The sequence below is a fragment of the Glycine soja genome, chromosome 17 (assembly GCF_004193775.1).
Source record: "Glycine soja cultivar W05 chromosome 17, ASM419377v2, whole genome shotgun sequence".
Lineage (NCBI taxonomy): Eukaryota > Viridiplantae > Streptophyta > Magnoliopsida > Fabales > Fabaceae > Glycine > Glycine soja.
Genome location: NC_041018.1, coordinates 6062604 through 6075767, shown reverse-complemented (window position 1 = coordinate 6075767; position 13164 = coordinate 6062604). Strand labels below are relative to the sequence as shown.

Here is a 13164-nt window from a genome sequence, read left to right as displayed (position 1 = left end):
TTCATATATACCTTTGTAATATAATATTAATGTTAATAATGAACAATAGAAACTATAAATGAATTAAGGATGACAATGTTAACTTTGTTAAAATTTTAGTCTGTTATTTATTAATTAGTTTTTTAAAGATGTATAAAACATATAAAACAATACTTATTATGACACTAACATTAAATACCTAGTTGACAAAAGTTATTTCTTTTATTTTTTTTCATAAATTAAAAAATATTTTGGTTACAAATTAACTAAACAATTGAAACTCAAACTTTGAATTTTTTTTACAAGTCAAGTCCTAACTTCTAATTAAACTCACTTAAATAAATGAGTCAAATTTAAATATTATTATTATCTAATTTTCAAACTTGTTTCAAATAACGAAACCCATTTTCTGACTAAATAACATGTTGATAATTCTAATTTAAATTTGACATTATATTTTGAATTTTGATATGTTACATTAATAAATATGATGTGTCTTAATTCTAATATTACTTTTATATTTTTTCTTGATTTAAAATTAAATTATTATATCTTTAATCTATCCTTATTGCTTAATTTAATAAATATTATATTATTATTAATAAAAACGCTAACTATTCATTGTATATTTTATTTAAAAAATATTATTTAAATTTAAAAACACATAAAAGTCATATTAACATTTTAAATAATTGGTGTAACAAAGTTACTATTGTACGATATTTATATAGTAACTCAAATTTTATTTATCTATTTTCTTCTGAAAACATTTTAGTTATCTATTTTCTTCTGAAAACATTTTTAGAATTTCAAATTTTATTTAATTTTTTTTTCTCAAATATATTATTTTTAATACCCATTATTAGTGGTGGATATTAAAGACGAAGGTATTAGATTAAACAAAAATAATTTAGTTTAAGTACAATAATTTTTAGTTTCATAGTAAATATTTTTTAATTTATGTGAAAAGATCTTAAACATTAAAATAGAAGGAAGTAATATATTTTTTTATCTCTTTGATCATAATCATTGTTAACATGTAATCTAACAGCAAGTAAATGACAAAATTTCGTCACATAACTTCTCAAACTTAGCATCTAGGGATGGCAGAAGGCTTGTGAGTTGTGAAAAACCGTTATCACGTGGCTCTTTGACAGTCCATTTAATATAGTAAATGCTTTGACAAAAACATGATCAATTTAATACCCGTAACACACCCCACTTGTATCTGACTACTTTACCAGTAAAAATTCCATCAAAATCTTAACCTTTTAGGCTTTTTGACTCTCCCGAGTTTTTTTAAGTGAAAAAATTATTATTTTTTAATTAGAATGAATTTATATGACAATAAGAGTTTTTTTTATAAAATAAAATATATATTTTCTGTAAAAAATTATTTCTTAATAATAAAAATAATATTTTTCTGACATATAATAATATCATAATTAAAATAAAAATAAAAAAATAATTTTTTTAATTTCTTATTATTAAAATAAAATTATGTACGAATTTCTTATCATAACATCATACTTTAGAAATTACAAAAAATAATTTTAAGAAACTTAATTAAGAAATTCTCATGCTATAAGTCATCTTATGTCATTCGTTTCTCTCATATATTCAAACATTTTATTTCATGACTTGATTAATTTATGTTATAGTTTAAAAACCAATTAAAACCCTGTAGAGGACATTTGTTTAAGATATACTTTCCATAAAAAAAAAAACAAAATACATAAAAAGTTAGATGAAGTTGTTACAATACAAAGGGAAAGATGCTAGAGTATAGAATAAAGAAAAAAAGGTACTCGCTCTCAAAATTTTGAAAAGTAGGCTTTAATTTACTTTGTAACAAAGGATAGTCGTGCCGTCAGCTAAGCTCACAAATAAAGAGGATATTTGTTTGTAATTTATTTTACAAGATTTTCTTTACTTTTAATATATATGTTTGTTTCTTTCTAAACTCGTAAAGAAGATCTCTTTATAGAATTTCGATAAATTAGCAGGGTCGAATTTTAAAAACAACTATAGTATTTTAATTTGTGCATAACAAAAAATAAATAATTCATTTTTATAATTAAATTTTATACTAAATAAATAATTTGACATATAAAATTACATTAAAATTAAAATTTAAAATGAATAAATATTTTTTATTATAAAAATCATATTTATTTTTATATTTAGTAATTGAAATTGTAATATAATATTATTTTTAATTATTGTCCATTTAAAAATATTATTTAAATTTAATTTAGAGATTAAAATTAAGAAAAATAATTTCAGATGCGAGATAAATTTTTACCTAATTTCGCAAGTAATATTTTTTTTTTTTTGGCGTTTACAGAAGTAATATATAAAACGCACATAAAAAATAAGAAGAATTAAAATATTGAGTATAATAGTGAGGAAAGTGGAGTCTAAACTGTGGATTCTTTTTCTTTGACCAAAACTGTGGATTCTAACTTATAGTAATATATAAAATAAGTTATGATTTTAAGTTATTTCGTTTTAATAATTTTTTGAAGTGTTATTTTATAATTTAGTTAATTGTTTTCAAACAAGCAATTATTTTATCAAGTTTTTCTTAAAAAGAAAGTCATTGGGCTTTTCTGCCCAGCAATTTATTCCCTCTCAAAAAAATAAAAAAGCGATTGTGCCGTCACTTGTCCACGTGTCTCATTTCAATTGGAGATGGCATTTACCCTCAACAACTCTTCACATGCTATCTTCCCCGTCTTGGGCTCACTATAGCTAACACACCCTATTTTCCAAAAAAAGCTTGAAAGGGCCGAGCCTCGGATCCGAAGCAAGTAGCTTCGGTCCACCGAAGCTCACCTTGGGGCCGAGCCTGAGTATTGTTCCTGTGTTCGTTGAAAATTTCGCACTATTTCGATCACTTTATCTGTGTGAGCTGAGAAAGTCCCTATTTTTCTTCTGCTTCCACCGCTTCAAACCCTAACGCTTGCTTCTTCAACACTCTCGCAGGATCAATTTTGAGCTTCAATGGAGGCTTCTCAATGTCACTGTGAGTTCACGGGCTTTCTTTCTATCTCTGAGAACCCTAGCCTTCTCTCTCTAGGAACCCTTTCTTTGCGGAAAATAAAAGAAAAACGCAAAAAAGAAGAAAAAAAAAACAAATCTACGCTTGTGTCTCTGGCGTTTCGCGTTGGGCGCGATTTCGCAAGCTCGTGCACTTAGTTTTGTGTGGTTTGGTCAATTTGAATGGTGATTGTGAGCTCGAATTGTGCCGCGTTTCCGATCTTTTGCGCTTTGGTCGTAATTTTGAGATTTTCGGTTTTCGGATGAGCTCAGCTGATGGGAGAGTAGGGGAAGGGGGATAGTAATTGAGTGTTGGGTGCTTAGCTTCCTCTCATTTCTTTAAGAAGTGATGTTTTCAGCTTAGGTAAATTGTGCGAATTTGGTATTGGATTTTCGGTATTGGTTGCTTCAATTGTCTACTTTCTAGTTTTAGGTTTCAACAGTAATTAGGAAAGGGAGTGTGAATTATTGGCATACTAATATAACCTTATTGTAGTCTATGGAAAATGAAGGGGAAGAGTTTCTTCTACTGACAGTTTGAGTCACCTGAGTGATTTATGCAAGGAGATTATACTCGGTTAAATATAGGATATGTTTTAAAAATTGGTTACTAATTCTGTCCTTGTGGGTGCAATATGAGTCTGGAACTGGAAGCAAAGATGATGGAATTTTGTGCTGAACCTCTTTATTATAGTTGTAGTTGAAGTGTATATGTACATGCAGAACTAAAAGGGGAAAGTTTAGAGACTCTAGATTTTTTGAAGTTTTTGAATAAGTTCGCTCTTTGGGATGTTTACTGGTTATCATTCAATTGAAGTTTGCTTTTTATTTTGTGAAATAACTGCCAGTTGCCGTATACGTGATGCACTTCTCATGTCTTGAGGATGATAAGTTATAGGATTAGTTAGAAACTAAGGGGTGTGAGTAAGTGGAAACATGAATAGTAATATTGGATGCCATTACTAGAACCACATGCATTTGTAAATAGAAAAGATGAAAATGCATATGGGGAATGTGAAATAGAAGCTTTGAATGTGGTTCTTATTCCCCTTTCTGCATGCCTCCTGGTTTTGCCAACTCATAATTATGCAGGAAATATGTTTGAGGTTATGCATTTCTCTTTTATAAGTGTTTGTTTTTTCTTCCTTAAGATTCACCACTATGGTTGATTTGGAAGTTGTCGCAACCTGTTTCAATATTCTCCATTTTGATTCCTTGTGTGCACCAATCCTTCAATTGGCTGAAAACTTTGGGGGGGAAGGTTAGGCATATTTTATATATTTATTTATTTGAGTTGTGGTGACACTTGTGTTCAGAAAGAAAACATCCTTTTTGTGAGTAGATACTTTTTGAGAAGGATCATTTCTGTTTGAACCTCTAGTAGTTTCTCAATGCTATGCTAGTATAATAGTACTAGTGCAGGTAAGGAAGAAAATCCTGTAATAGAAAAAATGTTTGGAAAAAAAACATGGCTTAGGCTGCGTGTAACATGATCAATGATTCAACCTTGCGACACTAGAGATACCTCTGAGTATTATAACTTGGAAGTTGGAACTGCATTCCTTTCTTTTTAAAGTTTTCTCTTCCTTTTTTCCCATCTTTTTCTTCATTTAAAAAGGAATGCTGAGAACCTTAATGTTGGATAAATAACCTGACCTGTGAACTTCTATGCTATGTCTTACACTTTACCAAGGCATTTGGTGCAGTTAAATTAAGTGTTTTTGATCAATTAAGCAGTAATGCTCCAAAAATTTGGCCTACAAACAAACAAAATTTAGGGCTGCTTTTACCCAGGCAATTTCATCTTTCAACACCATGCTTATCACAAAGTTTTTATTCCTGGAAGCCTATTCTTGCATCATGGAAAATTTATTTTTTTGTGCATGGAATTGTTTGCATTTTACTATTGTGCACTAATCTAATCCTGAGTATGACATCTTGCATGGGATGCAGTTGTTATTTTATCCTGTCTTTTCATGATATTCTATTTGTAAATATACACTAAATGGATTATTGCTTGTAGGCTAATTTTTTATTCTTTAATAATTTCCAGGATTGAATGGTAATAGCTCAGAGGTGTGTTTTTGGACAGCATATTTGGAGAAACTTTTTCTTGATCTTCCTTGATTTACTACACTTTCTTATAAATAGTTATCTTCTGAAAAATTGTGTGCTGGGTTATCTATGCCTGGAAACGAAGTAGGAGACAGGGTCCACAATTTTTTTGGTCAAGAAAACTTACCCCAGGGCCAGTATCATTCACAGGCAGTTGACGGGAACTGGCCAGGGCTAAGCAACAATTTGTGGGCTGGTAGCCAGAGACCAACTGTTGCTCCTTTTATTTCCAATTTGAAGAATTTTAATCTACAACAATCAGGTAGAACTAGACATTATATACCTTTTATTTATTTATTTTTTTAAAAAGCTTCTTATTTATCAATGATTTTTAGCAATCAGTATGCAGCTTTTTCCCACCCATTACTAATCGGATTTCCTTTTATTTTTACTAAGATTTTGAGCAGGGACACACAAGCACTCCACATTTGCGACATGGTTTAAACCTGGCTCAATCAAATTTGAGGCCTGACTCTGGCAGAAATCAACTCCCAAATCAACAGACAACTGTAAATGGCTATATCCAGGGGCATCAGGTTTTTCAGTCGAGGCAAAATGAAGCAAACATTTTGGGAATGGATACAGAAACTGATTTGCATGGCATGCCAAATCTGTCAAGAGGAATATCAGTACTAGATTCACAACAAGGGTCTGGTCTCGAGCACTATAAGAAAAACTTGACCAGGTCTGATGCATCTGAGTCTCCTGTCAATTATGATTTTTTTGGAAGTCAACAACAAATGAGTGGTCGGCATTCGGGCATGCTTCAGTCTTTTCCTAGACAGCAGTCAGGGATGAATGACATGCAGCTTTTACAACAGCAAGCAATGCTCAACCAGATGCAAGAACTTCAAAGGCTGCAACAATTTCATCAACTAGAAGCTAGGCAACAGAGTTCTATGAATCCAGCTTCCTCCATTTCAAAACAGACGATTGCGAGCCATTCTGCATCTCTCATTAATGGCATTCCCATCAATGAGGCATCTAACCTTGTGTGGCAGCAGCCTGAAGTTGTGGCAACGAATGCAAATTGGCTCCAGCATGGTGGATCTGCAGTTATGCAAGGGTCCTCTAATGGACTTGTGTTATCTCCTGAACAACTGCGGCTGATGGGTTTGGTTCCTAATCAGGGTGACCAGTCTCTGTATGGGCTTCCAATTTCTGGCTCAAGAGGTACACCTAACCTGTATTCTCATGTTCAAGCGGATAAGCCTGCAGTGTCTCAGGTTTCTATCCAACATCAACATCAACATCAACATCAACATCAGTATTCTTGCATTGAAGGTGACAAACCTACATTGCCACACATATCAGCCAGTGGCCATTCATTTCCAGTTCATCAGTATGGTTCAATTTTGGATCAAACTAACACAAATGATGGAACTTCAGTTTCAAGACAAGATATTCAAGGAAAAAGTATGTTTGGTTCTCTTGCTCAAGGTATAAACAATGGACTAAATATGGAGAACTTGCAGCTAGTTAATTCTGAACAAAGAAAAGTACCTATTGAAGATTTTAACGGGAGGCAAGAACTTGCTGGATCTTCTGACACTTCACAGGACAAGGTGGTAGCGCAGGTTCCTCCTTCACAGAATGTGGCTACCCTAGATCCAACAGAAGAGAAGATTTTATTTGGTTCAGATGACAGCCTCTGGGATGGATTGGGTTGGAGTGCTGGTTTCAATATGCTGGATAGTACAGATAGTTTTGGTGGAGTTCCATCAGTTCAGAGTGGGAGTTGGAGTGCGCTTATGCAGTCTGCTGTAGCTGAAACTTCTAGTAGTGAAATGGGTATACAGGAAGAATGGAGTGGTCTAAGTGTCCGGAATACTGAACGTTCATCTGGAAGTGAGAGGCCTTCAACCATGGATAGCACCAAACAGCAATCAGGTTGGGCTGACAATAACTTGCAGTCAGCACCCAATAGAAATTCAAGGCCTTTTCTTCGGCCGGATGATCTCAGCAGGCCCAGTACCACTGTAACCTATTCTGGTCTTCCTGGATTTCATCAGTCTGGTTCTGATACTGCACAGGAACAGCAAGATAGGTTACAGACTGGTTCTTCTCAAAGATCAATTCCACAGTTTTTAGAAAGTGGCAAATGGTTAGATTGCAGCCCTCAGCAAAAACCAATTGCAGAAGGGAGTCATAGTTATGGAAATGCTGCTAATAGCTTAGAAGTAAATGAGAAGGTTATTTCAGGTTCTTGGGCACATCAACAGATGCTATCATCCCCTAACAATAGGGGTGAGCCATTCAATAGATCTAATGGATGGAATGCTATCAAATCACCCACACCCAGTAACAATTCTAGTATGAAAATCCGTGAAAATGAAAATGTGTTGCAGCCTCATCATGACAAAGCTATGCAAGAGGATTTGGGCCAGGTTCCTGCAATTTGGGAGGTTGATTCTGATACTAATTCATCTGTTGGGTTGGAACATGCAAAATCACCAGGTAATATGCAGGTCTGTGGGGAGGATTCTGGTATGAATGGTATAGCTGCCATACCAAATTCAGGTTCTACATGGGTTAGTAGGCAAAGCAGCCAGCAACTCCCTAATGCTGATGTATGGAGACAGACAGATACTGTGGGGAGCCAAAGAAGAAATGAAAGTGCAGGAAAATATAAGCATCATATGGAGAAGAATCCTTTAGTTTTGGAATCATTGAAGAATGAAAAGTCAGAAGGAGAGGCACATGGTATGGAAAACTCTAACAAAAAGGATAAATCAGCAACTGGTGGTTTGAGAGAAAATCCCAGTTTTGATGGTGATTTGCGTAGTCCAAAGTTATCCGGGCAGGGAAATCGAAGGCCTCCTGTAACTCGTAAATTTCAGTATCACCCAATGGGGGATGTTGGTGTTGACACAGAACCTTATGGAAATAAACATGTCATAAATTCACAGCCTATGCCCCATCAACCCATTGGAGGACTTAAAGGTCAGGACCAAAGCTATCCTGGCCAGTCAAAATATAGTCACTCTGATGGGAATTGTAATGAAACGGAGAAGGTAATTTTAGGACTTTACCTTTATTATGCAAGTGTCACTATATTGATTTTACGAATTTTTCTCTATTTACTACAGAATAAAAAATTGTTAAATCCTTTGGAATTTGACATAGGAACGCATCTGCTTTTCAGGGTGACTCAAAAACCATAGATGATAATGCTTCAAAAAGCACGCTGCCTGGTCATATGCTCAAAACATTGACTCCATTTGATAGAAGTGTTGGTAATTATGCATTGAACAAGACTGCTTCACCCAGGTAGTTGAACAATGAAAATTTTCTTGTTGCTTTGGTTGAGCTTACAAATTTAGTGTGTCATCATGTTGTAGTTGCTTCTAAATTATTGTTCCAGTGTTTTCTTATGGGAAGTAACCATGACCTGTGTTTGTTTTACTTTTTCATTTGCATACTTCTGGTCTAATTGGCCCTGAAACCTGGTTTACTTATTTCTCCTTTTATTATCCTACAACTCTACTCTTCCATGACGTACATGGTGACCTTAGCTCAACTGTTTGCTTTGCTTTGTTAAATTATTGTAGTCAAAATATTCTTGAGCTTCTTCATAAAGTGGATCAGTCAAGGGAGCATGGCGTTGCAACAAACACAAGCACTTCTAACCGCCCTTTATCTTCCAGGGTGATGGATACCGAATCTTCTGATGGGTCTGCTGCACATCATCAACGAAATCAAAGTTCTTTGTCTCAGGGCTTTGCTTTACAATTGGCTCCACCTACTCAAAGGCATCATATGGCATCTTCTCATGCTACACCACATGTTGCATCTGAGACAGGGGATAAGGGTCCTACTTGGTTGGCTGCTTCTCAGACTTTTCCTTCTCAAGAGTCATCTCATGAGCTTAGAAATAACATTTCTGGTTCCTCAGGACAAATGTTTGACAAAACCTCACAGTACAGTGCTCTGGGAAATATTCAACAGGCTTTTACTTCAGGCTTTCCTTTTTCAAGAATCCATACTCAAAATCAGAATGTGGCTAATCTTGGTGGACAAATAGCAAATACTCAATGTGATAATTCAACTTTTGTTGATCGGACTGCTTCTACTAATCAGGTAGATGAATATTGTGAAAGAGCTCAAACTGGTCAGTCTGAGTTACAATCTGCTCAGGACATGTCTCAGAAGGATAGTATGAATCAAATTCGTGCCGGAGATCCTACCATGAAAATTTCCACATTGGAAGCTGGCACTGCTCCTCATGCTCCTGTTACATCATCTCTACAGAGCGCCCCTTCGAAAGTTCTACACAATGTGTGGACAAGTGTTTCTGGCAAGCAACATCCTAATGCTTATAAGATTCCATCCCATCCCCAACCAAATAATATTTGTGAAACTACAATAGGACCACAGAAACCAGGTATTGAAGATTCAGAGAAAGGTAACCTTTCTGAGCAGTGGGTATTGCCTGAGAGTGTTGATGCTGTTGAAGAGACTGCAAGTGCTTCACAAGTGAAGGAGCATGTGAAATATACACCCGATACATCTCAATCAGGCCCAGCTGCTACCTCTAAAGATATTGAAGATTTTGGCCGGTCTTTAAGACCAAACAATTTCTTGCATCATAATTTCTCTATGCTAAATCAAGTTCAGTCCATGAAAAATATGGAGATTGATCCTAGTAATCGAGATGTCAAGAGGTTCAAGGTTTCTGATAATGTGATGGACAAACAACTGGTAGATTCCATTTCCAACCGTGGACAACAGTCATATGGATACAATAACATAGTCAAAGATGTGTCAGATAATAGTTCTTCAGTGCCACCATCAGATCCGAACTTGCTAAGGTTTTCAACAAAGCCAGGTGATGCACGAGACACTAGTGCATCTTCTCAGGAGGTGGTTGGATATGGACAGAGAAATGCTCTTAATGTTGCTAATAATAACAAAGTAACTTCTGTTAGAAGTGAGCATTCTGTGATAAATCCTCAGATGGCTCCATCATGGTTTGAGCAGTATGGAACTTTTAAAAATGGTAAGATGTTGCAAATGTATGATGTACGGACAATGACTCCTCAAAAAGTTATGGAGCAGCCTTTAATTATAAGGAACCAATCTGGTAGTTTGCATCTTGCTAATTCAATGGAGCAAGTTAACAGTCTCAGTGATGCTGGGCAAAATTCAATGCTTACTTCAGTTGCAAATGAGCATCTGCCTTCCCAGTTATTGCTTCCTGCAGCTGAACCTGATCTGTCTAGTATGCGACCAAAGAAGCGCAAAAGTTCCACATCTGAACTCTTGCCATGGCATAAAGAGCTGAGTCAGGGTTCTGAAAGGGTTCAAGATATCAGGTGGTTGACAAAATTATGTGATTTTATACCACATACTCATTTTAGATTAATTTACACAAAACATCTTTTCAGTCCCATGTTTTCTGATGATTTTGATTATAGGATCTTAACACAGTAAGCTAATCCAAACACGTATTTAATGCATTTGCAATTTTTTATTGCTATTGTTGATAACTAGAAGTTGGAAAAGATCCTGTCTCTTTCACCAGTTGCTAGATCTGTTTTCAATGTCTTAAAATGTATTTCAAGCCTTGTGTTTAATCCTGTTTAATATTCATCAGTTTGTTATGCTTTTTTTTTTTAATTTCTGACTTCTAAGATTGAGGTTTCTTATTATCTGGCAGTGCGGCAGAATTAGACTGGGCGCAAGCTGCAAATAGATTGGTTGAGAAGGTTTGTTCATAATTAAGTCAGTTTAAACCCAATCTCTTAATTCATTTTCTACTAGGAGTTCACATTGCTCCATATATGACTTTAGGTTGAGGATGATGCTGAGCTAGTTGAAGAATTGCCAATAATGAAGTCAAAGAGAAGACTTGTGTTAACGACACAGCTTATGCAGCAACTACTTAACCCCCCTCCAGCTGCAGTTCTCTCTGCAGATGTGAAGTTGCATCATGAAAGTGTGGTCTACTCTGTTGCTAGGTTAGCGTTAGGAGATGCATGCAGTTCTGTCTCTTGGTCTGGAAATGACACACTCATGTCCCCTGGCAGCAAAAACCCGTAAGATTTTTTACCCCTCTTCTTTAAATGAGCATATGATGGTTGAGTGTATTGTAAAGGTGATATCAAGTGAACATTATCTTGTAATGAGATGTAAAAGGAGCTAATTTTGATCATTCAATTTTACATGGATGACCATTGTTAGAAGTTATTTAAAAGTTACCCATCCACTTAAAAAAGTTGCACAACTTTATGTTTTTGGATGCATTTGGGTAAACAACTTAGTTAAGCATTTATTTAATAAGGTTATTTCTATAAGCTTCACTATGAAGCATATTAAAATAAAAGCTAAAAGAGCTTACAGAAAAGTCATAAGTTACTTTCATAAGCTTAACCGAACACAGGCTTAAATCATATGATTCTGCGTTTTGAATTTGTTTATATCTCACAATAATGATTAAATTTTTTATTGATATATTCTGTAGCCTGCCTGATAAGCCCAAAGCGTCTGAGAAAATTGATCAGTACATTTTGAAGGTGGAAGACTTTGTTGATAGAGCGAGGAAACTGGAAAATGATATGTTGAGGTACTGTCACTGTTTATTTTTCTCATGGTGGGACTGTATGAGTAACAAATTTCATACACAGGTGCTTTGATATTATGTCTCAAATTAATAAAAGGTTTTTATAAGATATCTTGTATTTTCTTGTTCTTCTGTGGTAATAAAATTTCATGAAACAATTGATTTGACAAGTTGAAAATGGAATATTTCCTGACCAGTTTACTTTTTGCTCCGAAGAATGGGTTCAATTTAGGTTGGATATCCTATTTCACTTGTATTAGTGTTAGAAAGAATCAAGAAGGGTGTTTATGATCTTTCTAACTTGTATCTGTTTTCATGCAAAATGGATGATTAAAAAGTAAAAAAAAACTACGTATCCCATTGCCCAGAGGCTCTTCGCTATGCGAAGGTATGAGGGAGGGATGTTGTACGCAGCCTTACCCTTGCATATGCAAAGAGGCTGTTTCCGGATTCGAACCCATGACCAACAAGTCACCAAGGCACAACTTTACCGCTGCACCAGGAAGCAAAATTATATCAATGAGTTCATAGAGATAATTCATACTGATTTGTTGTGAGGAAAAAGGGTATTATGATGCTTGTTCTTATGGACTTCGAATTTACTCAAACTTTTGACATAGCAGTACGCGCTAGCCACCTGCCTTTTTTTGGTTTGTCTTTACAGTTTGATTTTACATGGTAATGATGATATTTGCTAATTTGCAATATCCTATAGCTCATATACTGGGATGTGAATCATTGGCCTTCTTTGTGTTCTCTTTATTTCGGTTGCCTACTACTGCTATGTCTTCAGGTTTAGGTTATTATTTTTTCCTGTCTGTTGCTTTTGTTTATCTTTACATGATAGCTGCAATTTTTGCCATTCTCTCCTTTTACTTATTTTTTTCCATTTTTAATCTCGATGATGCAGATTGGATAGCAGAGCCTCAGTTTTGGACTTAAGACTGGAATGTCAGGATTTAGAAAGATTTTCTGTCATCAATCGATTTGCCAAGTTCCATGGTCGGGGGCAAAATGATGGGGCAGAAACCTCATCGTCTGATGCAACTGCAAATGCTCAGAAATCATGCCCCCAGAAATATGTAACTGCAGTTCCAATGCCTAGAAATCTCCCTGACAGGGTACAATGTCTTTCACTTTGATAATTAATTAATTCATTTTTCCATCTTTCGAGGTCAGTTGTCTCCCAACCTCCTGTTTATGGTACTTTTCTTTCAACTTATATTATTGAACTTCATCACCATAGAACCATACAACTGGCAATGTAGGAGAAGAATGGTACTAGATTGCCTCCTCAACCAATGGAGGCTGTTAGATCTTTTCAATCTATGTATGTATGTATTAAGATAAGATATCTTATACTTTTGGTCTTCAGGTTCCAAGCCTTTTGTATATATTAAGATAAGATATGCAGTTTACTTAGTTTTAACCATACCATTTTGCTCGTTTTAAGCTGATTAGTTAAA

General features: G+C 34.9%; 1 protein-coding gene across 4 annotated transcripts; it reads left to right on the top strand.

Moving 5' to 3' along the window:
* Positions 1 to 2757: 2757 nt before the first annotated feature.
* On the top strand, positions 2758 to 13164 carry LOC114393414. Of its 4 annotated transcripts, XM_028354760.1 has the most exons (10): positions 2759 to 2888; positions 2968 to 3007; positions 5075 to 5398; positions 5533 to 8150; positions 8282 to 8406; positions 8688 to 10451; positions 10796 to 10844; positions 10930 to 11174; positions 11600 to 11701; positions 12609 to 13164. In XM_028354760.1, exons 3-10 carry the CDS (start codon positions 5206 to 5208, stop codon positions 12838 to 12840), a joined length of 5328 nt encoding a protein of 1775 aa, XP_028210561.1. In that variant the 5' UTR covers positions 2759 to 2888; positions 2968 to 3007; positions 5075 to 5205; the 3' UTR covers positions 12841 to 13164. The 4 variants fall into 4 exon arrangements, with proteins under 4 accessions (XP_028210563.1, XP_028210560.1, XP_028210561.1 ...); XM_028354762.1 differs by having other exon boundaries at positions 2758 to 3007; positions 8784 to 10451; XM_028354759.1 differs by having other exon boundaries at positions 2758 to 3007.

Excerpts from the sequence above, each read along its gene's own strand:
- LOC114393414 (XM_028354759.1), top strand. The coding sequence starts at position 5,206 with ATGCCTGGAAACGAAGTAGGAGACAGGGTCCACAATTTTTTTGGTCAA. Across the intron at positions 5,399-5,532 it reads TTTTAATCTACAACAATCAG|ATTTTGAGCAGGGACACACA; the intron begins GTAGAACTAGAC and ends ATTTTTACTAAG. Across the intron at positions 11,175-11,599 it reads TCCCCTGGCAGCAAAAACCC|CCTGCCTGATAAGCCCAAAG; the intron begins GTAAGATTTTTT and ends TATATTCTGTAG.